Below are 27,617 nucleotides of genomic sequence, written 5' to 3'. Positions count from 1 at the left end.
GTTGAATACATTTGCTGCTGATGGTACAGATTACAACAGGATTTTTGTGAGTTGTAGTGCATATCTGTGAATTGACTTTTTTGTCTCTCTGGAAGCTTCCAAAGGATGTTGGTGCCTTAAGTTTATCTGTCCCAGGAATATTTTCAGTGATTATCTACCTTGTGGTGTGGTTAGATGTCTTCCTCCTCCTATTTATTTTTCTTAGAAGTTGCATGGAGAGGGATAAATGAAATGTTTTGATGATAGTATCACAGGAATGCCAGAATGTAGATGACAAGCAGTCATGTGCAACTCCATAATAGCCTGGCAGGTTGTCGGGTGTTTGGCTGACCTTTGTGAGTGATACTAGCTGTGGGATGAAAGCGAGCTAGTTTAGGTTGAACTGGAATGACCTTTTATGGACTGTTTTTATTATTCAGTCCAGTCTGAATGGGTGCCTCAATTGTATCATCTGATGCAGAAACACACACTGCACCATTCAGTTCTAATGGGAATGGAGAGGAAAAATAGAAGCCCTCACACACAGACGCACACAATCTCTGTTGATCTGTGCACAGTTCCCGGAAACATGCAGGGTTTTAAATTACTAAGTGTTATTTCCAAATAACCTAAGAAACATCACTGATAGTGTTAAAAAACATTTAATAGCTTTTAAATAAAAACCTGGAAAATGTATTTACAGCCATGTATTGTTCTTCATATTTGCATAGTGAATAAAATCAGCAGTTTCCATTAATCTTATAAGTGCATAAATCTACTTAGGCATATGTGGTTCTGTGGATTGGTCTTTTTTATTCATATGTTATTTCTAAGCCATATTACTCAGTTTGCATCTTGTCAAATAAACTGCTGTAGATGATTTATGATGAGTTTTTGATGGATGGTTTCCGTACAAGTCTTGGGGGTGATTTCTCAGCTATCCATCAGTCTGTCAGATTAGAATAATAATGTTATCATCAACAGCAGCGAAAGGTTGCACTCGCACACAAACACTTTCATGAGTCCAGAGCAAAAGCCAGGTCCAGGATGATGTTAACACTTGCTCAGCTGCATCCTCAATGGCCAAAAAAAAAAAAAAAAAAAAGGAGAATGCAATATTTCAGGACTATATATTTCTCTCATCTTTTACATTCTGTTCCTGTAATCAGCAGAGAGAAGCCTAGTCACAGCCTTTACCAGTCCCTGTAATATATACCCATAGCTGGGACTGTGTGAATGGGAAATCTGCCCTGCAGTCTTTATGAAATGCAAAGCATAGAAGTGTTACCAAGCTCTAACCAAACTAAATAGCTGGGATGTTTCTAACTGTGCTGCTTCAGGCTTAGCAGCCTCTTCCATGCTTTGCCGGCCACAGTCCTAGCAGGGTTGGGTAATTAAAAGTACCTCATGGATGTAAACAGAAGAGCCATGGTCAGTGCACAACAGACCACCTTTGAGCTGTGCTCTTGTTTTTGTCACTTCAAGACATAGTTACATGGCTACTGTGCAAGTGCTGGATTTGGAAGTATATGTGCATATGCCCATGCTGTGGGGGAACACCTCTGTTTGTATTCATAGCTCCTCTGTCTGAAGGGAGGCCATTTTAAGCCTAGGTTTAATGCATCAGCCCTCCCCGAAATAATAATTCTAATTATTCTAAGACACCTTTTTTATTCTGTTATTGCAGATCCCCATTTTGATCCAATAACTGGTCATGTTCCTTTGCCACCTGCTCGCAGAGTAACTGGAGAAAACATCAAAACAAATAGGACATCTCAAGACTATGATCAACTTCCTCCCTCTTCAGGTAAGGTACAACTATTCTTGTAGAAAATTACAACTTTCTGAAGCAAATAACTTTCACCCATAATGTCCAATAAGGTTTTTGTCATTCTGGGCTACAAATGGCAATGGTAATATTGCTTTACACAAATACGAAATCATCAAAGGATAACAGAGATTGAAGTTCAGCAATAAAGATAAAGTGGCTACCTGTTGTCTGTAAGTGTAGATATTATGGCATCAATTTCACCAGCTGCAAAACTGAATGCTTTTATGAGTTCTAGTGTTCCTTATTGTTTGAGAAAGGCAGAGAATTTTCTGCCATGTTTAAAGCTCACCAGAGATAGAAGTCCTGCAGGGACCACGGGCATCTTGCTTCCATCTTAGTTTTATTACTTCTAAAAAACAAAAAAAACCAGTAGCTTCACTCTAAAGTATTATTATTTACTGATCCTTTTTGTTAATATGTTTGTCTGAAGTTCTAAGAATTTTTTTTTTTAATAAAACAAGAAGAACCAAAACCAATTAAAATTCAGTCTTCCATTTGCAGTGGAACAGGTCCAGCAGAAGCAGTTCCTCTGCCATAGAAATTTTGCTTATGGTTTTCAGACAACATGAATACTATTTAAGGGGAAGCTACTCAAATTAATTAAAATAATTATAAGATATAAAATCTAAAATAAAATATTACCTGGATTTCAAAGTACTTTCACCAATTCGTAAACAAATTTCCTTTTTGTTAGATATGCATGGTATGGTATATGTGGAAGGGGGAGGATTGTCCCACCTGCATCATTTTACTGTGTGGGGAGACCACACAAAGAAAGAGCCAAGTGATGCTTTGAATCATTATTCATTCTCCAGATAAGAGCGAATTGTGTGTGAAAACTCTTTCTAATGCAGGAGGAGATGAAGGGACTTACTTCTCCAGTCTTCCAGTTGTAATGATCATCAGTGTTTAATTGCAACAGTCACGAGTGGAAAAATGATACATTTTTAAATTGTAATTATATCTCTCCTTCTTAGGAATACGTAGTTCATCTCTGCTGTGGTATAGGAATGAAAGAATATATTTTTCCAACTTAAAGTATGGGAGTATGGGGGAAATTAAGTAAGCCTGAGGAGCGCTACAGAATTTTTAATGAATAGCATATCTGAGAAGTAGTATGATGCCTTTGGTAAATACCAGCACTTTTGGGAGGATACCTCTACGAATATAACAGTGTTTCTCTTTTTAAATATTTTTAATATTTTATATTAATTAATATATAAATTTAATTAAATATATTAATTTGTAATTTTTTATAATGCAAGTTTTATATGTGACACTGAGGGATCTATTTGTCTTACAATGTTAACCTGATTTATTTAGGGCATTTTAAATTCTTTTATAATGCAAATTATGACAGTGATATAACTACCTTTTAAAGCTACAGAGTTTTCGTGCAGTTCTGTGGTAGAACAATTTTTAATTTTCCCAAATTGCTGCAAGATGTTTGCTACTTAAGATCTTGGTACATTCTGATGTCACTTTAAATAAATACTTTTCTATCTGTATGTTTCCTAGAGCCATCTTCTAAAACACCCACATGTGTGGACGTTTGTTACAAATATTGTTCTAAATCAGCATGATGTACAGCAAAATATTCAATTTAATTTCAATTAAATGAAAACTGTGTGATAGATCATGTCATCATCTTAATTGGAAAGTTGTTTTTACAGTGGCAGTAATACCATAGAACAGAATTGATGAGCTTCAGGATGAACTGATTCACCTTCACCTATGATTTAAAAAGACAATGTAGAGATGTAACTCTATTCAGAACTTTTGTTTTTGCATTTATTGTGAACTAATCACTTCACTTAAAAAAGCTTTATTTTAGCCCTTTTGTTTGGTGATTCTTTGGACTAGCTGGAAAAGAAATGTAGTTTACACTAAAATCTAATTATAATTTAGCCACTGGGCTCCCTGGAGTAGCATGGGCAGTCCTTTAACTTCTGTGCTTTGGTTTAACTGTTTTTAAGATTTCTGTCATGATGTTTAACTGAATCATTAACATGTAATGAGAAATTTATTCTAATTCAGCAACATATTTAGTATTGAACACTTAAGAAATAGTTCTCAACTATGCACCTAAGTATCCCAAAGGCATGTTTTTTCAAAGTTCTTCAGTACAACTTTTTAAAATTATTACAATAAAAGCAAGAGAAGGAGATATTGCTAATAGCATATTTTACCTACGCAAAGCCAATGATACTTGGGAAAAGTAGAAGAAAATTAGGCCTCTAATACAGATGTCTGCTGTATTTTACTGAATTTAGCTATTCTGTAAGAAATGGATTCAGATCGCTGGTTAAGTATATTTTTCTGCTTCCTATTCACTCATCTGGCCTTATTAAAGCTCTTGCATGCAAATTTAAATTCCTTTACATGGAAATGATGGGGGGGAGGGTGTCACATATGATTTCAGGGTGGATTTCAATTAACCCTAAGGGAACTAATCTGTTGTAGTAATGCAAAATATGAAGACAAGGCATAAAAGCTTGATGGACTGATATGCGCAGTTACTCCTTTCTCACTTTCTCCCTGTCAGTGCCTTAGTATAGGTATCCCCTGGATATGCTTTGTTCCTGTACTCCAGTTAGATTAGATACAGCTGCTTGCCATTGCTCCACAGAGGTCCTTGCACAACAAGCCTTCGTCACCTGGTTCTCTGATGCTTCTCAGCCTGTCAGTGAAAGACCATGGAACATACAGGAGTAGCAGCAAGGCAAGAAAAGAAGAGGGCCATTTCACAGCAGAGGGGAATAGACAGTTGGCATCACTACAAATATCCTCCCACTGTGCCACAGATCTCTCATCTTTTTCCACGCTTTTTAAACACTTACTAAATGTGCCTGTCTCTGGCTTTATACTAACTCGTTACCTGAGGATTAAATCTAGTGCTGAATTACAGAAATGTGAGTGATAGAGGAAATTCCTTGCTATAGAAACTGTTAATTGAATTACACAATTAGAAAATCTATTTGAGTTTTTAATAAGACATGCATGGTGGCTGAAACATCAGAGAGGATGGGAGGTTGGGAAGGAAAGTCCTGCTTAAATACCTCTATCTCAATGTCCAGATGGACATGTAGCTTAGGCTTAGTATCTTTAAGCTCAGGATCCAATGTGATACCCAGCTTCAGCTAGAATTTTATATAGATCTGAAGATACTGAAAGAGATGTCAGTGCTTAAGAAAATAATAATGGGAATTGAGTTAGAGAAGGCTGAAGATCTTGAAGTATCTGTGCTATAGAGAGATGTCACTGTAGTGAGAATAAAATGCCAGTGCTGCAGATCTGCTGACAGAATTAAAAATGACCTTTCTAAATGATGTGATTGCTTAAGAAAGTTTGTTTGGAAGCTTCAGCAAAGTGAAGGTTTTATACAAGTTTTATACTTCAGTTTTAAGCCTGTATTAGACTGGATAGAGCAAAAAAAATCCCATGTAGCACACACACAGAAGGATCTGATCTATGCATAAGGAATTTCTTCTGTGCTTCAAGCACAGGGGAAAATATAAAGTTTGCAAATTAATTTTGTTTCATCCTCTATAGAAATGAAGTCCATAATAAAATGTGCATATTAAAACAGTTTTAAATGTTTGTGAAAGAAAATTGATTGTTTTTAACATGGTATACCATTATTTAAATACAAAGAATATTATTCTGTTGCTCTCGAGTTTTTTAAAATAAGTGAAATGAGAAATTTGAAGTTGTTTCTTATTTTGTTTTTAGTTATTAACCACATTTTCGGAGCTATAGTTAATTTCTCAAACAAATATGTTTCATGGATCTTCCACACCTTCATAGCAGATTTGGGTCTGCTTCAGGTGTGTTTACTAGAATGTTCAGCATTCATATAATTCTTTTAATCTTCAAAGATAAAAAAATCATAACAAATATGAAGTAGCCCTTACTATCTCTAGGTTGTGTTATAACTATTTGCAAGGAAAGTAGGCAATGAAATTAAGACGAAATTAATCTTAGCCTTTACTGTAAATTTTTAACCAAATTGCTGTCATGTATTTATCATACAAATATCACCATCTTGCTAAAAGTCTGATTTGGTTATCTTCTCTGAATTAAGAAATGGAATTAAAATTTATAGCAACACTCTCATCTGAATGCACGGAAACTAAGTTGAGAGAGAAATACACCGTGGTTAGACGTTCACTAATGTGGACTATTTTCGTTCATCTGAAGTGTTTAATGCACTCAGTTGAATTACAGTTCTTTTTATCCAGCGTTATGATAAGGTAGCATCTTGTAACAGCAATACTAGAAATACAACATTCTTTCATCACTAAAAAAACTGCCTCTGAAGTACTTAACACTGCAAAATGCCATTGCTGTCAGTGTAAGTAAACAGAAAGTATCACAGCCAGAAATTCCTCCAATTTATCTATCAAAGTCACTGTTGATGGAACTTTTTAGAACCCTTTTTGAAGGATTAAAGACTTTCCTTTTTTTTTTAAATACTTTGCTCTTGAAAGTGTTTTCTGCCCTATGCCTGCTTGTATTTAAGCTTCTTATTGTGGAATCGGTGAGGATGAAGAGGTTTCAAGTAAAGTACTAAGTTTACTTAAGCACAGAACTCTTGACTCTGAGAAGATTAGCAAGTTTGAATATTAGCGCTTTTTTTTTCATCAGCACATCATGATTCTTAGCACCAGCATTAACTGTGAAGGTTAACCTTTCCATAGAAGAGAAGGAAAGAGGAGGTATTTCCAAAGGGGCACTGGAGAAGAAGGATTGTATCCTGTCCTCACCACTGAAAATACTTGGACTAGAGGGTTTTTTTTAAGAAGCTGGGTTTTTTTTTATACTCGTGCATAGCTGCTATGCGTGAAATGAACTGCAATTGACTGAACAGAATCTGCAAGATGTACCAACACGTGAAGAATTTTTCTCCCTCAGGCATATTTGGCTGGATTCCTCTTTGCACAGTTTATGGTCCTGAACAAAATTGTGACCAAACTTTTATTTTTTTTAAACAGACTAAGAAAAAGTTCTCAAACTTTAAAATTTTGGCTGGCTATTTTCACCATCTTTGTTTCATCATACTTTCTTTTTCTTCCAACTTTGGATAATTCAGATTGTAACTTGCATGTTCCTATCATATTATTATAATAGTATTTCACTACACTATGTCCATTTTGGATGTTCTTTGCTTCTGACCAAATTTTAAAATGAGATCTATCTATGAATTAAAATATGTCTTCATGTTTCTTTAGAATTTTACTTTTTAAACTGTTTCATGAGGCTTGACGTACCTATATTTTAAGCCAATTTATAATTATTCTTATCTCCTTTATTTGAAACAGATGGTTCACAAGCACCAGCCAGGCCCCCTAAACCACTTCCTCGGAGGACTGCACCAGAAATACACCACAGGAAAGCATACAGCTCAGACAGTTCCGCGGAAAATGTGGATGCAAAAATAGCAAAACTTATGGGAGAGGGCTATTCCTTTGAAGAAGTCAAGAGGGCACTTGAAATTGCCCAGAATAATGTTGACGTGGCCCGTAGTATTTTAAGAGAGTTTGTCTGTTTTCCTCCACCGGTCTCCCCACGACTCAATCTATAGCAGTGTCAAGATATTCTTGGAGCATGTGAATTCTACATAAACACATGTGGATTGGGGAATGAGAGGAAGAAGAGAATGGAATATTTTTCTTTCATCCTTAGTAGAAGGGTGTTTGTTTCCAGCCGTTTATCAAAGGCTCATGGCTGCTCTGATCAAGACTTACAAATATGCTGAGGCTTATGTATTTTTGCTAGCCATACTTTTTTAAATCAGGGTTGAACTGACAAAATAATTTAAAGAAGTTTACTTCGCTAGAACTTTTAATCTGTGAAATGCTTTTTCTTGTTTACAAGTTGGCAAGTTACAGTTTTCTAGTTGATACCTGTACTATGTTCCTGTTCATATTCCCTTGTACTTGTGGTCAGTTCTGCTGTAGCATTCCCAACAGTTTCCATGCTGACCACCCCATCAACTAAATCATCACTTTCCAGAAATTCTGTGTTTGTTTTGTTTTTTTTTCTCTTAGGAGATGCTTTAATTGTTTTTTGCATTTCAGCTCATCAAATGCAAAAAGTATGTGGCCTTCACTACTGATTTTTTTTTCTTTTGAGATTCCTTTGCTTTTGAGAGAGGAAATATCTGAATGTAAAATGCATTATTCTATCTATGAACTGCCTTTTTAAAGGTATTTTGACAGTAATGTTGGGCAGCTTTCTGTTTAACATGAATTCTATGACCTGTAATCCTCAAGGTCTTTTATATATAGTTTCCACAAAAAAAATCCCAACCAACAAATAACACTTCATGGAGCAGTGATACTGAGTTCCGACATGTAAAAAAAAGCCAAATGCACATGATAACAACTGTGTTTTGATTACACACTACTGGCACCAGTTCTCTGTGACTTATGTAAACTGAGGCTTGCCAGACTAGAAGGAATCTTTTTTGAATCATATTAATGGTATTCAGGTAAATTCCAGTTCTAGCTTCTGTAACGTAGAATGCGGTTAATTTTTTGAGTGATTATCCTGTGGTTCATTATGGCTTGGAGCAGTTTGTATTAACATGGAAACTTTAAATCTTTGATGCACTGTTAATTCCTAATGCTACTGTAGCAATATTTTTTGCAAAGTTCTTTAGTAACCTCCTCCTCTGTACACTTTATTATTCTCAAGTATGTGTTTAATACCCAAATTCATCCACTCACTTCCCAGCTGCTTAGTTGGAAATACATCTTTGCTTTACATGGTTAGTGATACTCCAGGCTTTGACATTTTATTTTTTGAGCCCAAACTGATGCAAGCCAAATTAAAAATCTTCCCAATTTTAAAAGACAGAGAAGACAACTCTGTTCTTAGTACACTCAAAGTTGAGTCCAAATATTTCCAGAATAATTCTTAAGATTGCTGCTTTCTTGGGTTTTGGTTTTTGGGTTTGTTTGTTTGTTTGTTTTTGTTCATTGTTTTTTACGAAACTTTGAAATCTTCTTTCCTTTTCTTAGAATTAAAAAGATAAAACCATGTGGTAGTTAGAATATTTTTCACATTTTGAGATGTGACCAGTATATGAGAATTTTCACAGTGTGCTAAGCTGGGTGTGAGGTATATATCAGTTGTTCCCTTTCAGCTGTCAGTGTTCTCCTTCTCTCAGATCACTTACAGGATTAGATCTCAGCAGCCAATGCATTTGTTTTAAAAGATTTTTTTTTTTTTAAAGACAGCAAATGGCTGAATTGCAGGATTCAAAATAACTGGAAACACCCAGTAGAAATTACTGTGATATCTCAAAGTCCATCATTTCATCAAAGAACTTACTCTTAAAACTAATTAAATAAATTATTTTGTAGCATCACAAAGCATAGTATGGATATCATTAATCTGTTTCAGTGATAAAAGATGATCAGGAGAATTCAGGGTATAGGGAAGAGCTGTTCCATTTTGATTTAAGCAAATGATTCTGAGTTTATGTCCTAGAAAAGGGCATTTGTGACTTCCTTTAAATGTTCATTCCTTGAGTACAGCGTATAAAAAGTTTTGGTTGAAGTTTATATTCTGTTCTTTTAGTTCAAGTAAGTGTATCTTTCCTCTGTTTTGGGGAAGGTTTTGTGTAGTCATGAATCCTCTTGTTCATTTGGTTTGTTTACAACATCCCTCTAGGATTTTAGCTGACTATAAATCAAAATTATTCACACTATTAAATTAAACACTGTGGTTGTACTGGAATTACTTAAATGAGGTTCTAGCATAACTGTCAGGATAGCAATGATGACAGTGGAAAAAAGAACACTTTACCAGGATGAGCAAACAATCTGCAGACTTAGTTTTGAAATTTGGAATTGTAATGGAAAACTCATTTTCTCATTTTTATGCAGCAGCTTAGTATAAATGACAGCCTTATGTTTCAATTAGAGGCTGGAACTGCTGCCTGATAGATTAAGGCTTTTAAATTTTTCCTTTTCCTTTCTGGTTGTGACCAACAGTGACACTTCTGTTTTTTTAGTTTATGTTAAAAAAAGCTTGATGAGCAATATTTTGAGTGGTAACTTGAGAAGAGTTCCATTAATCTTTAAATGAGTGTGTTAATTACACTTCTAAATAGTGGAACATTAAAACTATTAACCAAAACAGGTTTGAAATAGTCTTCAAGTCAAACACAGCAAAATTGCTTTGCCTGGAGTGTCGATATTTACTATGCAGGAATTAATAGGCTTAAAATGAATTAATCTGGCTACAGTCTAGTTCTCTAAATACATAGTTCTATGAACATATTTTAACCTTTGAAAGGCTTAAAGGTTTGAGCCTGGTAGTGTGTTATGCACATATATAACTTTAAGGAAGACTGACTTCAGCGAGAGTGCTTGAATAAACGAAGTTGGTTAAACTCAGAAACATGTGCTATCATATTTCTTCCGATTCAATGTCACTGCAGGCTTTCAGCCATCATTCTAATGTCTGCTGGCCTCACCTTTTACCTACCTTTAGCTAAATTACTGCAGTTTAAGCAAATTGGCTGAATCAGAACTTGAGCAAAGTAAGTGGACATCAGCAGCATGGATCTCTTCCAAAGACTATGAGTAGAAAAAAATTGGAATTGTGATAAAATAAATTAATTTAATATGATCATCAATGTTAATGGCTTGGCTGGAACCTTAAAATGGCCACTGGTAAAATTTGTTAATGTTCCGTATCTCAAGAGTGCATCTGGCACAGTTTTTTTCATAATGTGAATTAAGGAAGTTTTGTACCAGGATCATTTCTTCTGTTATATTTCTCTCATTTTCAGCTTGAAACTTTACTTTGCACTGATGACTCTGACCTGAAAGCATTTAAATTTGTGTCTTAAAAGCTTGACAGATTTTGAATCAAATAAACACAGTATTCTAAGCAAATTCAGGTACTACCTGTTGACCTGGAATTTAGCGCTTTTAGGAATGACTTCTTGAAAATGGACTTCAGTAGTTTCCATTTTGAAGGATTTTCTTTCAAATAACTATTTTATCTGAAAATGCCTTTTATAAACTTGTCTAACATGTGGCAAACTTAGTGATGTGTTCAATTAATTTATATTTTATTCAACATTCTTTTTAAATTTTGGTTATTATGTAAGCTCAAGTTCTTTATCTGTTCATGTAAGGTATTTTATAAAATTAATGTTAACAGAATGTCGGGTTGGTCTGTGATTTTTCAAGACTCTGTGGTCTCTGTTACTGAATTTTACCACTTTTCATATGCTGCTTTAGAAACATAGACAATTCTCTGTAGCGGTCTTAGAAACCATTTTTTTGTAAGCCAAAAAAATGAGGCCTTGCTCTAAAATAAGGTTAATCGTTGCATTGAGGCATTTCCTTTATATCCCCATACATCATTTCTAAATTTCAAAATTTAATGGTAAAAATTTATAAATTGGCAGTTATTTCAGAATGTCCATGTAATAGTTGTATGGCAGAAAGATGATAATCATTAAATACTTAGAATCCAAAGTGGTGAACGTGTAGTCTGACTGTACATTGATTTACAGGATTGTTTTCCTGAAGAAAATTACAGTAAGGTCACATTGATATTTCTTTAACATTCTGTGCATTTACATTCTCATGTATTGTACTTTTAATGTAAAAAATACTTAGAGTGTAAAACTTTTTTTTTTCTTACTGTATTCCAGCATTCTGAAAGAAGTTTAGAAAATCTGACCCCTCTACTATGCATGATAATACAGCTGATACTATTTAAAGCACACCACCATTCCCCACAGGTTGGATTAGACCTTCAATGATGAGTTTTTCATGGTACTTTCTTCAGTCTATGTTAAATCCTTGTCCATTATATAGGTTACTAGTCATATTACTAAATAGGGGAAGTTAACTCTTTGGTGTACTTGTCCGTAGCACTATAGTTGCCTGTTTCTTTCATTTGTACTCTTCTGATGTGAAAGCCAGCTGTCACCTCAGTTGTGTTATAATCAAATTTTAGCAGCTGGGTGCTCCAGGAATGTTTCAGGAATTTTTGTTTGGTAGACAAAGTTATTAATTCTGTACAAGATACCTGCCTCCCTTTATCAGTTGCAACGAGTCTCAATCAGGAAAATGAAAGTTTAGATTTTAAACCACTGTGTGTTACTTTGGCACCTGAACATTCAGTTTGTCCGCAGATGATTTCATGTCTATCAGGGAAAATTCTTATTCAAAATAATTCCTAAATCCCAAACCTCTTAATCTTAAATCACAAAAAAAATCTTCGATTTGTGAAATCCCATAACCTTCCTGAACATCATAAGGAATTCAAAGGCATCATAATAATATGAACCATGACAAAACTTTTTGCTTCCTAGACCTGCCAGAAACAAAAGCACAAACCCATTGAATACTGGTCTTCTGACACTGTGAAGCTGCTTGCATCTGTCGTGATCTGTGAAGGAATCACCAAGTCTAACTACAATAATGAAAAAAGTCAGCTTTTTTTTTTTATTGCAATAGCTGCCATGGTAGCCATCAAGATGGGAGAAGGGCAGAGAACTCCATAGAAGATGATAGTTTTGTTCTAACAATCCAAGCCCCTCTCTCCTGTTGGCGTACAAGATGTTTTGAACTGCCTGGGTGTCTAGTGCAAATGAAGGAGTATTTGGTAAGACTACTCCAGTCTCGATTACTGTGTCCTTCTCCAAGAAGTTCTTTAAAGGACATGGTGTTTTGGAACAGGATGCCAGGATCTTAGCAGCAGAGGGAAGTGGGAAGTAGCACTCTGCTCAGAATGTTTTTTGATACTAGCAAAACAACCAAAAGCTTCATAAGCATTTAAGTAAACACCTCTGTTTTAAAGCTCATCATCTCGGTTTTTGACGGGTGTGTATATGTACATGCGTATCTACCTGCTAGTCTGGTGAAGCATGGAGGAGAGAGTATTCCAACTGATGCCAACCTGCGGAGTTCAGAATTAGGCCACAGTACTCACCTCTGCAAAATATCTGTTCCTTTTGGATAGCTGAATGGAATGTGCAGAATAATCAAGCTACTATAGTCATCCATGTTTCAAAAGGCAAGTTTTTCTCTCTAGATAGCTGGGGAGGTGCATATATTTATTCCAAAATAGATAGCTTTCTTCTATGTGTACGTGTAATGATTAGGACAGTGAAAATAATAAATGGTCCCTAGTTTTCACTGGAACACAAGGCAATAGGTGCCCTAAGGAGAACATGTCCTTTGTTAATTTGCTGATTGAATATCACTGAATTTCAAATGCTGTCCAAAGGTAAGTGAGTCTACATCATCAGCTGTTGAGAAATAGCTCAGCGTAGTGGCTGGCATTTTCTGAAGTTATTATCTTGCTTGAACATGTGACTTTCAGGTGTTTCCTCTTGAAGTTTACATATTCATTACCAGTTCAATATTATCCATATATAATTCTTGGACCATTATTTCAAAATTTTTATTCTCTTTTTTCCCATGGCTTTTCATTATGGCTGTTATCAGTAGTATCTTTATTATCTGCGCTTGTAAGACTGAAATTAGAGTTATCCTGTTGTCATACATCCCAGCTTGGGCCAAGTTCAGCCCTGCTTTTGTCCTGCAACAGATGCATCACTTTGCATCCTCATCTGCTCTCTCTAAGACGGTTTTTCGTCTCTTCCTCCCACCCCAAATCTCTTCACAGCGGCATCAACCACCAGCGCATCCTCCATCTCAGTAACAACAGACATTTGACAGTTTCCCATCTCAGCTTGGACCACATCTGTATTTTCTGTAATCCTTCATAAGCGTTCTGCTAGTCTTCTCTGTCTCAATCATTATACAGATTCTCTGTGCCATATCCGAATGGCCCCTGTGAACACAGTCATCCAAAATGGATTCAGAATTCTGTGAGAAAGCCTGTTTTCTTTGTTAATATCACTGGGTTTTTTTCCTGCTCCTTTCTTGGCCTGGAAATACATTCTTGTGTTTCATTATTTGTTTGTCAGGGACAGAGATGAAATCCACTGCTAATTTCAGCAGATCCCTATTCTCCTTCTGAGATGTGAAAACAATAAAGACATCTTCTCCTAATTACAGTCCTTGTGTTTGAGATGGTTTGTGTCTCAATATGAGAGTTAAGTTTGTCCCATGAATGTGGTCTGTAGCTTGGAAAGTCACAATTATATTTGATTACTTCTAGTACTGAGTGAGGTGCAGGTTGAAGGAGTTAATTTTATAAGACATGTCAATGAAGTTGGGAAGTCACTTGAGATAAAGGTAACATTATCATGAGTGGCTGGGATAAAAGATGAACTCTATACCTTTGATGTCAAAGAAAGAAGTATCATGTAGCTTGAAAATTCTCACACAGAAAAGGTAAAAGCACGACTTCTGAATGATTCTACCAATGGTCCCCAAAAGAACTTTATTCTTCATTTGTTAGGTAGCCTTGCCCACAGGTTGGTTGTGATGATGATAATTTTGTAGCTCTTTAGGTGAACCAATATTTGTGAACATGACTGTAGATAGAGGGTTCCTGGGTTTGCATGCTGCTGCCTTGGGGTAAGCATTGTCGCTTTCCCAAAATCTCACAGAAATGGGACTGTTTATATTAGGTCTCACACAAATGTAGACTACCCACCTGCAAGAGATCCTCCAGAGACGAGGCAGCTAGGTGGAGAGACAAGGGTTGAGAATGTACAAGCTAAGTGAGCAAGGAGGTGGTGAAGGTGGTGTGTTAAAACCATGATTTTGGGGCAGCAGGAATAGTGTAATGGAAAGAGGAGGAAGGGACTAGGGGTGAAGGGGAAATGGTGAGAGGAAACTGAGGTGAATCGAGTGAGAGAAGATGGGTAGAAGTCTGGAGCAAACAGCAAAAAGCAGAAGGGAAAAAGAAAAAATCCGACATCTTGGAAAAATGTTTGAGTGTTTCAGAGCGTGGGTGGAGGAGGGAATTTGAGTTGTAGTGTGCAAGGGTGCCCTGAAGTGGGTCACCATGCCTTACCATGTTTGAGGCACAGCATAATCGCATGGAAAGGGCATCACGTGGCTGCCTGTACCATTCTTAGGTGACCTGCACCATAGTTAATCCCCTTATTTTAGTGTTTAACCTCACAATACTACTCTTCACCCTCACTTTGCTGTGGTCTCTGGCACAGCTCTGAAATTCTGTGTGGCAGGCTGCTCAGTCAGTTCTCATAGCAACATTTTTTTTTTTGTCAGTGGTTTAACATGGTGGTTTCCAGGCCCTTCAAGGCTTTTCTATCTATTTTGAGATTTAGTTCTAGCAAGAAGACTGTTGTCAATAAACAGAGCTGGCTCACAGTTAAACAGATTTGTCTTCAAGCATTGGCATCTTTTCCTTTGATGTGTTGGTGGTGTTGAGTAAACAGTCTTCAAGAGGCAGAGTCTTAATTGTATCTGTGCTTTGTTTTTATGGGGCACCGCTGCAGGCTGTGAATCTGCCATCAAACTGACTCTTGGTTCCCTTTTTAACCACATCACATAACAATATCTAAGGGCCTGAGACCAAGTTAAAATTGTCTGTGGCTTCATTCAAAGATGTTGTGGGTATGCTTTTCTCTTTTTGTGGCTGTGTAACTTGCTTTATTCACGTGTGGTGGCACGAGCATAACACTGAAAATTCAACCTGTCCTGAAACCCATGTCATTTCCACGCTTATTTAGTGGTTGATATAATTTGTCTTGTGAAGTACACAAGGTTCCTGTGATGGGGTGCACAGGACAAAGGTTAATTCCTTGCTATTGATGGGTAGAGCAGCGTGGACTAACGGCTAATACACAGAGGCTGCCGTTGATGTACAAACTATCTTAGCAATGTGGATTGATTTTCTGGGTTGGTTGGTTGAGCTGAAATTTATTTTCCACTGATCTGCCCTTATGGGACCTTATATTATTTGTACTGTGTCATCATTGTGTTTGAGCTCTCTCCATTACAGTAATATCCATGCCTCTTGAGACTGCCTGGTCTTCTCCCTTTGAAAACTGTAGCAAAGTCTGTCAAGATGGCTGTATGAGAAGAGTGGAAGGGGACTGGTTGGCATATTTGTTAGTAGCATGTGTTTGTGGGATAAAAGGGATTTTAGGAGAAGCATTGTTTTGTTGGTTTTATTTATTTTATTTTTTTTCCCCTAGAATGGTTCTTATGACGGAAAAGCTTTTATCAATCAATTTTCAGTTTTTGGGAAGCTGTCACACATGCCTTTAAAGAAAGGAAGATACTGGTAGTCTTTCCCCCCACACACCTTGTTTTTCAAGGTATATGTTGAACAGTGCCGTTGAGAGAGCCACGTATTCTCCAGCTATTTTCTTTTCTCCCTGGTTAATCAACAAGTAAGAAAACTTCTGCTCTTTATATAGTTTATGAAATGATGCCAACTTACTGATGCTTGCTCAACAGTTTCAGTGTTTGAACAAGACATTGTTATCTATCGCTTGGTGGCAGGTCAGTGACAACAGGGTAAAAAGGTTTATCAGAGGAAACAGGGGAAAGTGGGATGTGACAGAGGTACCTGCAAAGGAAGAAAATGAAAACAGATTAAGGAAATACTCTTAAGAGCAAAAGGAGGAAGAAAAATCATTAATTCAGTGAACATTATTTCACCAGAAGTAAATAAGAAATGCAAATATCATCATTAGCTAAAACACAAATGGTGGTAGATAATATGACTTAATAATCCTGTTTAGTGCTGCTTTAAATTAACAGCAAGTTTCAAACAGAAAGAATGGCCCTTTTATTTGTTCTTGATATTATAACAAAAGTATGTTTAGTTAACATCTAAGATTAGAAAATGTTCATAAAAATAAGTGGGTTTGAAATTGATAATGAGAAAGTTCACCAAATCTTGCAAATGAATGACTAAGCAAAGAAAACCTTATTTGTCATTCAGCAGTTTTGATTCAGAGCCCAGTTTGGAGAACCAGTTAAATCTAGAAAATGTTGACCCCTTACTACAGCAGAGGACCTCCCCTTAAGTCTTTGGAAGGCTCCTAATACATGTAAGTAACAGGGTGTATTTAATTTGGGGCTACAATTGTGTGTTACAGGAATGTCAGTTTAAGCCTTACCCAGTCATGTAATTACTAAGTATTAGGGGTTATACTTTACCCTGTATTGAGTGCCAGCAGCCTACAGTCTGGTTACACATTCATTCTTCTTGCATGCAGTACTTGCAACAGGTTATTCTCTGAAATGGAAGGTTGGGTTTTTTTCTCAGCATTGAAATCTGGATTTCACTTTTCAATGCAGTGGTGGAAATAATTTTCCAACTACAGAGCAATCATGCTGTGATTATGCTTTATATTCATCATTGGCATTAACTCATACAGCCATTAGGCACGCTGGAACATTGTTATTGCACAAATATAATGCGATTATTTTGGGGGCAATTGGGAAACCTCAGTTTCAGGTGGTCCCGTTTCGAAAGTGACCTCCTGATCGTCCAGTATCTTTTAAGACTTTGCAATTGCTGCACCTAAAATTATCTAAAATCAGTAGCTGCTTTTGGTATCGCAACTGAAAAATACATATCCCAGAGAAGCTCTGTAATGGTGCCCTTGGTTAGGGGTTCCAGTGTGTAGAAGGCAGAAGCAGGGAGAGAGAGGAGAGGGAGATGCCCTCTTTTTAGTTCCATGCCTGTCTATAATATTTAATCTCCCTAAAGTCTAGAGGATAGGCTATTTTCGGTGGTACTAGTAAAGCCTGTGTGAGTTCTGTTGCTTAAGAAATGCAATTTATTTGTGTTTCAGTCAGTTTAAACACACAAGCACATCTGGAGACTGCAGAAATTTGTGAGCCAGGCCAGCTTACAAATGTGCAAGGGAGAGCACTGCTCCTGCGTCTGTGTAAGGAACTCGGGAACAAACTGGACAGTACTTCATTTGCATGTCTGCTGAATAACATGTAGAAAGGGGGAAGAGTCCCAGAAAAAAGAGCCTACAATAAGCTTAGAAATGCTTGCCTGATCTCTGGGCTGCGTGTCAGCTAATTCAAAGCTTCAATGACAGTGGGCTTTCTTGGATTAGAGAATAAGAAAGAAGGGGGAAGTCCTTAAGACTTCGGCACTTTTTTGTATTCTACGTTTTCATTAATGAATTGAGCCTTATTCAAGCCAAGAGATCCGTTTTACAAAGCCATATCCTGAGAGGAGGAAGTCTTGCTAGAACTTGCCTTTGAGTTTAGAGAGAAATTGGACTTTGAGACTCAAACTAAAAATACCCGGTAAAGATAATGACAGGATGGTTGGTTGTGCAGCATTGAGTCGAGGTTTGACAATTTATTTTCAGTCCTTTACCTTGAAGATCTTAATCTTTAAACTCTGTTGAGTAAAATCCATGGTTTCTGAGGTGTTTGTTCCTGACTGGGAAGGGGCAACCTGGTTTACTTATGAAAGCTCTATCAGATTAATTGGGGGGAGGCAGGTTCCACAAGATTTGGTGCACATGGTTTTCAAAATGCTTTGAAAGATACTGTAGGAATGGTGATACCACAACCCACATGTATAGAGGGAGGCATCCTTTGCATGTAAAACAGTGTCCCTGTGGCAAGCAGTAAGAAGTATATGAAGATGGTTTATGTCTCTAAGAAACAGTCTCAGTGATTTTGCTGATCTTTTGTTTACGCTTTAAGAGCATATTATTTCTTGAGAAGCATAGTTGTACTTTAATTGTATGCCAATTGGAATTTAAATACACGTCACAAGTGTAGATCATTTATTTGCAGTTCTGAAAGTGGAGGTTGGCATTGTACACTATGCTGGAGAAGGCAAACTGGAAGCCACAAAACACCGTTTCCTTATTCTGTCTAGAGAATAAGAAATTTGCCCTTTCTACAATAGTGCTGTGATCAATGGATGGAACAAAGCAACACAGGGTCAGTTTTATTGTTTCTCCAAGCTTTCTTATTGGTGATTTTGGGTCATTTTGCAAAGACAAAAATTTTATTAGTTCAGTTTAAAGGAAGAGTCGAACCATCATGAGTTCAGATGGAGATGTTATGAAAAGTTCAAAGGGCAGGTAAAAGTAATGGTGTTTGCCTCCCTGTGCTGGGAAAACAAAAGTCACGTCGGCCAAGGGACAGGGCTTCTCATCATGTGGGCATCTACAGTTTGTTTCCTTTCTCCCTTAACTGTTCTCTCTTTTTTTTCTTTAATAGGTTGACAGGAAGAAACTGTCAGGATGTTGACACTTAAATGCAGTGGGTTTGGCTTGCTTTTTTTCTCATGTTTGAGAGATTAGAGGAAACAAAGAATGAAAGAGATGTTGCTATCATTCTTGCTCTTCATCTGATCCAGGACAAAGACTGTTGTTACAGTCATGAGACAGGACCCCATTGAACTAGATGCTGGACAAATGGAGAATACAGAATAAAATGCCATGTCCTCCACCAACAATTTTGTCCTTAATGGAAGGTAGAAACATACACTAATATATTATTGTAGTATAAAATAGGAATAAGACAAGGGAAAATTTGAGAAAATAGACACATAGGGGAGTACAAGGAAATGAATACTTTGATGGGCACCATTTCTTCTACATCAACAACTGTGAAAGGTTGCATGGGAATTTCAACCACAAAAAAATTTGTACAGTGTTGAGATACCTTTGCATATATGTGTGAAATTCAATTAGATTTAATTTGCAGACACCTGAAATATGGCAGCAGGGGAACTCTTCATACCTTTATTAATATTTAGGATCTTTCTTAGAACCTTCATTCTCCCAGTTCCATTCTCTGTAAAAGCACATGCAAATTTTTTAATTACACTCTTACAGCTCTCTTCTCATGGTGTTCTCCTAGTTGTCTTCCCTCAACTTCTTCAGTCTCATGCTTCACATTTTTCTCTTGGTTCATATTATATATTCTTATATATTGTCTAAGCTTTCCTCATCCCTTTTCATTGCTCATTAGGAAACTATTCCTCTGTTGTTAAGACTTTCCTCAGCAAATTTTGAAATTGTGCATTCCCACCCTTGCTGGCTATTCAGCTTAAGTACCTCAGCTGAGGAGAACTTGTGCCCCTCTCTTCAAGATCCACGTCGCACTGTGATCTTCCCTCTCCTTTACAATTTTCATTGCCTAGGAACATTCAGCAACAATAATGTGCTGCTTCTTTCTTGCCCCTGCTCTCTTCCACAGTGAGTATTTGTCATCTCGTTACAAGCTGTTCATTAGCTACCCGTTCCTCAGCTGTTTTGTGCCATCCTGAAGAACCCAGCTTCCTTTAGCTGCCTGGCCAGCTCTGTAAGTGTTACTTTAAGTGCAGTAATTTTTTGTCTAGACAGTCAAATATCAATGCAATGTTGAGAGCCTTAAGCTTTTAAATGTGTTCAGTCATCGGTATCTTTTCTCAGTGTTTGGTTGGGGGAATCCTACTTGTCTGTACGCGTCTATGGTGCTGTTACCTTCTCAGTGTTCTCTGTGATGCTGAGTGGTAACTCCTAATCTGTAAGTGGAATGGCTTGGTTACAGGAGTCTCAGGTTGTGAACATGTGGGGTCTCTCAAATTAAGTTAAATAGACTCTAGGGGAGTCTCAGGAAGAAGGCATGTTGTGGTTTGTGGTAAGATGTGAGCAGTGGTATAGCTGCTGAGGGTTTGGGCTGTACAACTGCAACAGATCAGGCCACCACTGATGTGGTGTTGACTCCAGATGAAGGCTGCTGTTTGAGGCAACACCAATGTGACTGCTTTTATCAGCCTAAGACATCCTATTTCCCTGTTACTTGAAGAGCGGCTACGAAGTTGAGGGAAGTGCAATTGCTGGCTGGGCAAGAATTCCCATACTATTCCTTGCATCAGACCCTGTGCTTACCTTACCCTTACCCAGTATGAACCGTGGAAGTTCATAGGAAAATGGGTAGAGGGACACTGTGGTATGCCATCTCTGGCAGCAGGTTTAAGCTGGTGATCTTGGCCCCTTGTTATTAAAGGAGAGGGTTTCTTTTTTAAAAAAATGAAAATGCAGATATGAGCATGTCCTGTGGGATGTAGTGAAGTGTGATAGCCAGGAAGGCTATGGTGCTTGCTGTTTCCTTGGGGTGAGTCAGAAGATACAAATGATAGAAAGTCATCTACTTGGCCTGGTGATTTTCTCCACAGTGACTATTAATAACATGTAGTTTCCCTTTAAGTAGGAGACCACTGAACTACACATGTGAAAAACGGCTCAAATTTGTAAGAGCTTGCAGGTTGCAATAGTGCAGAGAAATGATGTTGAAGAGAAGGGACTGATTTTATAGACTGTGAAAGTAACAGGTTTTTTCTAGGTTTTTTTCCTACAATTTTTTTTTTTAATCCACTTTTTAGCAAATCTTAAGTTTTATAATGGAATGTGGAATGTTTGTGTGCTTTGAAATGATCCAGTTTCTACTCTGTGTCAACTTGGTTGTTACTGAAAGGGGAGGATTCCAGCTGGTCACTGCTATTTGAAAAGTTTGTTCAATGGTGTGCCACCTCTTTTGTGGGATATTTGCACTATTTTAATTTACTTTTTAAAAATATTTTTGCCCGTTGTTTGCCTGCAGGGGGAGGTGGTATCTTGACTCTGCCCTGGGAGTGAAGAATTTGCTTTAACTGTGCTTTGCGGGAAGATTGATTCTGCAGCTGCTGCGGTTTCTATCTGTCTGCGGCAGAAGGTGCTGTAAGCAGCCTGAGTGCTGTCATTCCTGACAACACAATGCTCATGTTGTCTGCGTCCTCACTGACTGGGATCTTGTTTTGAGAGTGTGTAGGTTAAGCAAGAACTTGGATACTTTCCTCCTCTTTTTGTCTAATTACTTGTGCCAGTCACATGCTTAAAGGAAGATTGGAAGTCACATCACTATCCAAATCTGTGGCCATGAGATCAAAAACAAATGGGAGACAACGATCAAATAAAACAAGGCTGAAGCTGGAAGGGAGGTAGAATTGCAGCAGCAGTGAAGATAAAGGATAAAATTATGGCAAATATATAAAGCTGGCGGGAGAGATTTATAGCCATTGAGATGCTTTGAAGGGAATTTAATGACAGGCAAAAAGGCTTTTGCTGGAAGACTGATTCTTTTTGCTTCACTTTCTATCAAAACTAGCTGGAGGGAGGCTTTCCAGGATGGAGATCAGGCAAAAGATAAACAGGTAGGAGGCAGTGGAAGGGGGAAAGTAGAGTCTTCCTGCTTGTGGTTGGTTTTGTTAATAAAAGGAGAAACAGCAAACAAAAAAGAAAGAGTCCAGGAACTGGTTGATAGGTGGACGCACAGCTCTTCTGAAGATGGTGTGGCACCAAAGTATGGACTGTCCAGTGCACTTAACCTTATCCAAAGGCACGTTCTTTCCAAACCTTGACTGTCTGCCTTAGTTCCTACACAGTACTGGTGCAATATCTCTAATGCTCACCTGCACCCATGTGGACTCTCACTTCAGCACTGGTTTAATTCCACTCTTTCAGCTTTCTCTCTGTAAAGACTTTCCCATCAGAGTTCAGAATTAGTTGAATATATGGACAGTGATTTCTCCCCTTGACTTCAGTTCTGTTTGATGAAAGCCCGTGCTCTATAAAACAAGGGCCTAACTGTGTCCATCTCTGAAGGATCTTTCCGAGTTGACAACATCTGCACAGGCCAGGCTCTGTGTGTATACACAACCCTGCCCAGAGCTTCTCTGAAAAATTCGGTCCCCCGCACGTTCAGTCCACCGCTCTGTGTGTGTGCACAGGAGGACATGAAGGACACATCCTCCTGAGCGTAGAGGACTTACTGCATGTGTATCGTAAACCCTGAAATAAAACTCTTCCTGAAGTATAAGGCTGGCTGTGCGTACATAGCAGCAGTTCTTCGGGCGTGTAGCTCTTCTAACCTGAGACGCTACGGCCTTGGCTTCCAGGGAGGCCAGCGGCTTCTGCCGCCTCTTTTCTTGAGCTTGAGTTGCAGGGTCACGTGCTCATTTATAACAGGGTCTCAAGTTATAGAAGAAAGTTTGATTTCTCATAAATGGCAGTCCCACGTTTCAGCAGATACTTTGTGAGTCTCATGAGCCTGAATCAAGGCAGTGTGGATTTAACTGCCCCTCTAATTTTCCAACTCACTGTTGGAGGGTGTTTGTCAATCTAAAACTCCTTTACAGCCTGCAAAATAATGTTTTTTATTAAAATTTGTTTGAAATTCTTATCCATTATCTTCGCGTTTTGCAGAAGGTAAGATTATGTCCCAAAGTATGGTTGAACAAGCTCCATTAAATGGATGACAACTTCCAATCCTCTTCTGTAAGTAATGGTTCAATTTCTCTGAGGGCTTTTTTTCCCCTTTCCATTTGATATCTCAGGCCAGGGAGCAGTATACATTCCTACCAACCTGAATTTAAATGAAGCCGACTGCTAACTTTGATTTGCTTCTGTTCCTTCCCATCTACACAAACTGGCTTGCATTAATCATATTAATAAAAATGGCATTAAAATTACCAAGTTTTATAAAGGCACATGACAGTGATATTACCCACCAAGTTACAAGTCATTGTGCATGCATATTAATTACAAGTTGTCTAAGATTTCAGTACAAGCTCAAAGGAATGACATTTTTCCCTGTATGTTGTTTTTAATTTTGGAAAGCTCCCTTGTAATGCAAGATGTATCCCGTCCTAATGCGGTTCTCTAATGACAGTGTGCTTTAATTTTGATAGATGACCCCCAAATGCTTTAAATCCACTAAGATTTGCTGTAATTAGAATGTTTTTTTTTTTTAATACTTTGTTTTCTGAACTATCCATGGTGATGTCCGTCTATCATTAGATGGATGTTTACTTATTCCCCTTCCAAAAAAATGAAAAATCAAGTAATTGTATTGAGAGCTTATCTTTGTTGCTACGTGGTGGAGGGAGCGTGTTATAATTTATCTCACTCTACTCACTGCTCCTTTCTTTTGAGGGATTGTGCTCTGAAGAAGCGTACATTTTTCAGAAACATTCAAAGCCCTTCTCCTCCCTCCCCCAAGCTCCAGGTAGTAGCATTGCCCCAGTATGAGTGCAAACAACTCACCTCATCCATTCTGAATGCCTGCCAATGGAAATTTGAAGCACAGGGTAGAATTCACTAGGCAATTTGTTTTTTCTCTGTTCCTTGTTTCCCTCTCCATTTTCCATTTATTGTAATGCTTCCTTGCACATACAAATCTAGTGTATATTTTCAGTGCAGAATATTTATTAACAGCGGTTTACAAAACAAGAAAAAGCACTGAGGATGTTACTCTCCTACCATCTCAAAAAAAAAAAAAGTCCTTTTATTGTCCTCCTTGTGTCATTCCTTGTCTGTCCTTTGCAGAGCAGCGGATCCTTTCTCCGTAGTGTTTCACTATCTCGCTGATGGTTGCTACTGTCAGCTCAGCCTATTCCTCTGTCCTGTGGTGTTTTCTCTTTCACCAGCCTTCCTTTTCTCTCTAGTTTGAATTGGCATGTTCAGTCTGGTCTTTCAGATCTCCGCTCTCTCCTCTCCTTCCCGCTCCTCAGCTTTTCTGTAGGTTTTAGATCTCTCCCTTATTTTCTAGAAGGCATTTCCCCCCCACTTTCCTTTTTGTCACCTGCACCCCTTTGCTCCCCGATGTGCCTGCTGATGTTGCTCCGTAGCATTTCCACCCGTCGTCCCCGCAGCGCGCTCTCTCTTTCCGCCTTGTCCCTGAGCCCCGGCCACCGCGTCGCAGCCCGATGAGCAGCAGGCGGGGGGACGCTCTCACGCTGCCGTGCCAAGCCGCGGGCTGCGCCCGCAAACGCGCTGCAGCCTCACCGGGGCTCGGGTGCAGGGGGAGGCAGGAGAGCAGAGAGGAGCGCAGCTGGCGGCCGAGTCGCGGCTGCCGGGGGAGCAGCCATAGCCTTGGCTCCCGGCGGAGGGCGGCGAGAGGAGCAGCCTCTGATCGGAGGCGGGTGAGGGAGGCCTGGAGCTCCATCAGGCAGCGGGACTGAGGTGGGAGATGCTGGGGGTGCAGCCCGGACCGCGGCCTGTGGGCGCGCCCCTGCCCCTCCACCAGCACCGTGTTTGTGGGGCTTTTGCTTCTCCGGGGCTGGTCTCACCCGCTATTTAAGAGGTGACAAAACTCCGCCCCAGCAAAACAAGATGGCAGGTCCGTACCAGCGCCTGCCAGTGTCTGGACTTCGGCAGTGAGCCCAGGAGGGTCCTGACTTGCATAACTGGGGAAAAAAGAAGTTTCCTTCCTGGGCAGGTTAATAATCAGATCAAATCAACATGTAAAATTTGATTAGGCTTCTGATTAGGAAAGAGTAAGCCAGGAGTTTGCAGCTTGTTGTGTCAACAGAATACATCAGCTTCAGTCTGATGTTTTGCTTTCAATAAGAAGCTGGTAATAAAATGACAGCGTTTGACTTCCTCGTGAGGTTCTGAATGTGATCCAGTTGTCTTTGAGACAATTGCCAAATATCATAGGATATGCACTGGGACTTAGTCAACAACCAGGCAGAACTATCAAATCACTTCATTGCAATAAAAAGCAGTAATAAGGAGGGAGGGGAATCTTTGCCTTTAATGGAAGAGGTAAAACTTGTAGGTTTGGAAAAATCTGGTAGGTTGCTGTTTGCCTCAGGTGACTACTCAGGAGGGCAGATGTCCCAGCTGAAGGGCCCTGAGCTCGCTGTTGTACAAGGCTTTATTTTGCAGAATATAGGAACATAAAAAATGGCTAAGCCATCAGAGATTGCAGCCCAGTTCAATGCTGAAAAAATTCTGAACGATTCTGACAGTTGAACCTTTTCATTGGAAAGCAGTAAAGCAAGCAATGTCACCAGCACCTTCTCAGCAGGCTAATTACATGTAAGAAGCAACTGCCAATGGAATGGTAATGGACTTTGAGTTTTTACTGGTAACAGGTTTTAGAGGAAATGGAGAAAATAATTCTTGTATTTTTTTTGTTGAGCCTGGGTACTTTCAGCCAGGGCTTAGAAATGGCTAGCAGATCTCCACATACTAAACGGTTGTCATTTTGCCATTCAAGCCAGTGTCACAGAAATTCAGTGTAGCAACTGTTCAAACCATGTTGTAAATGCCTAACGTATTTAGAAATACAAATAACGCATAGCTTACTTTTCTCATCAGAACAGGATCCGGTGACAGTGTGATTAATCATAGGCTGTTCGGCACCAGCAGGGGAGAAAAAAACCTATTAATGCTGCCTTGCTCTGCAGGCGCGGAGGCTGTACTGGAAGGGAATGATCTCTGATGTGAGGGAAGACGGACTGCTAATTCAAAACACAAAATTCCACCTGCTGTCAAGAATGATTAGGGATCAGAAGGGTATGTTTGTGACGATTGCTTGATCTTTGTGGCTAATAAAGTTAGCTGTCTACAGTTAAAACCCTGTTCGTGTTAACTGGGATGTTTATCCCACCTAAAACCCTCCCCTTCCCCAGATAGGTTCAAGCGGGACAATTCCTCCTGCCAAGCATGCTCACTGGCACTAGCTCAGGCACCAGAAGTGTGAAGAGGGAGAACAAAGCTCTCTGCTCAAAGCAGTCAGCTCTGCTTCTGCTGGTTACTTCAGGCACTGGTAAGACTGGCGTTGGATGCTCTCTTCACACAGGGCTTTGCTGCAAAAAAATACCTGGCATAGTTAAACTATGTTCTCTTAACTCGATCTGGGGGGCAACGGGATGGGAGCAATACAACATTTCTGCTACCTCTTTGAATTTGTGGATTAAAATCAACTCATTTTCTGGGTTACCTCTATTTCACAAATTATTCATTCGGCCATGACCTCTATGGATTTTGTCCTGTCTCAGGTCACTTGGAGTTAACCTGCAGGGGGGGAGCAAGACGTCCTGCTGGAATACCAGGTCTTGTATTCTGAGGTCTCTGCAGGAAACCTCCAGATTGTCCAAAGCACACGTCAAGGGCAACCCTTTGCAACGCATCAGCTAAGAGAGAGCAGGATGGTGTATGCGAACGAAGAGAGTCTGGAAAAACAAGCTGCTGTCACGGGCACTCTGTTCACGCAGAGGGTAGGAATGTGCTTGTACTTAACTGGAACCAGGTAGTGTTATCGAGGCTCAGGTAGAGTGATTTGTCTTGGAAGGCATGTAAGCTAAAGGTAGCTGGTGTGAACCAGGCAACCGTAGGGGAGTTTGATTTGCAAGGCCACCCACAGTAGAGTAACTGTATCAGTAATACCAGATAAAGCTGAGATTACTTCAGTACTGATACCGAAACCACTGAATTTGGGTAGGGATATATCAGATCTGTAACCAATGGAGAAGCAACTAGAAGCAGGGTGTTTGTCTGGGAGGAGACTGGCTGGAGAAAAGGAGGTACGAGGGGAGCAAAAAGGTGGGTTCAGGAATGGAAAAATTAAAAGTAAGGTAAAGAAAAATGGAGGGCAGATTTTCCAGCAGTAAGAGTACGAAATTCTACAGATGGCAGAGTGGCTGCCCTGTGGGCTCAAGGCCACCGGGATGCCGGAGGGAAGCCCTGGGACAACTCACTGGACTTCCCGTCGGGTCTGCTTTGGGAAGGCCTGGTGCAGGAGGGTAGAGTGCAGAGGGATTATTTGCTAATGTTAAGTGGTGTGGGGAGAGAAGGGTGACACATTTGTGTTTCAGGAGTAGCTGTCTGTAGTTAATAGGATTTAATAGCGATGAACAGTGGCTTTCTGGTGGTGTGTAATAACAAGCCAAGTAATGTAAATTGGTAACAGAAGTCTGTTTATTAGTTAATTAGGTTATTTGATTTATTAATTGTTAGTAATCTGTTGATTCATCAATAAGCATTATAGTTCCTATCAGTAGTGTCTCAAGCCTGCAACGTAACGGAGGAGGGTCAGACCCTGAGGCAACAACCTAGCAGGTAATTCTTCTGAAA

The 27,617-nt window shown here is 39.0% G+C and overlaps 1 protein-coding gene across 1 annotated transcript in view; it reads left to right on the top strand.

The window, feature by feature from the left end:
- The window catches only part of CBLB (Cbl proto-oncogene B), a gene marked incomplete at its 5' end in the record, with an annotated part of 127,178 nt that extends 118,835 nt beyond the window's left edge, over nucleotides 1–8,343 (top strand). Inside the window, 2 exons of the mRNA XM_082011107.1 lie at nucleotides 1,667–1,786; nucleotides 7,132–8,343. Coding sequence (XP_081867233.1) covers nucleotides 1,667–1,786; nucleotides 7,132–7,394 — 383 coding nt within the window. The 3' untranslated portion in view covers nucleotides 7,395–8,343. The remainder of the gene's footprint in view (nucleotides 1–1,666; nucleotides 1,787–7,131) is intronic.
- Between the last annotated feature and the right edge of the window lie 19,274 nt (nucleotides 8,344–27,617).

The sequence above is a fragment of the Phaethon aethereus genome (genome assembly GCF_964289735.1).
Source record: "Phaethon aethereus genome assembly, chromosome: 1".
NCBI classification, from domain to species: Eukaryota; Metazoa; Chordata; class Aves; order Phaethontiformes; family Phaethontidae; genus Phaethon; species Phaethon aethereus.
The sequence above is the reverse complement of the archived record's forward strand: the minus strand, read 5'-3'. Positions and strand labels throughout refer to the sequence as shown.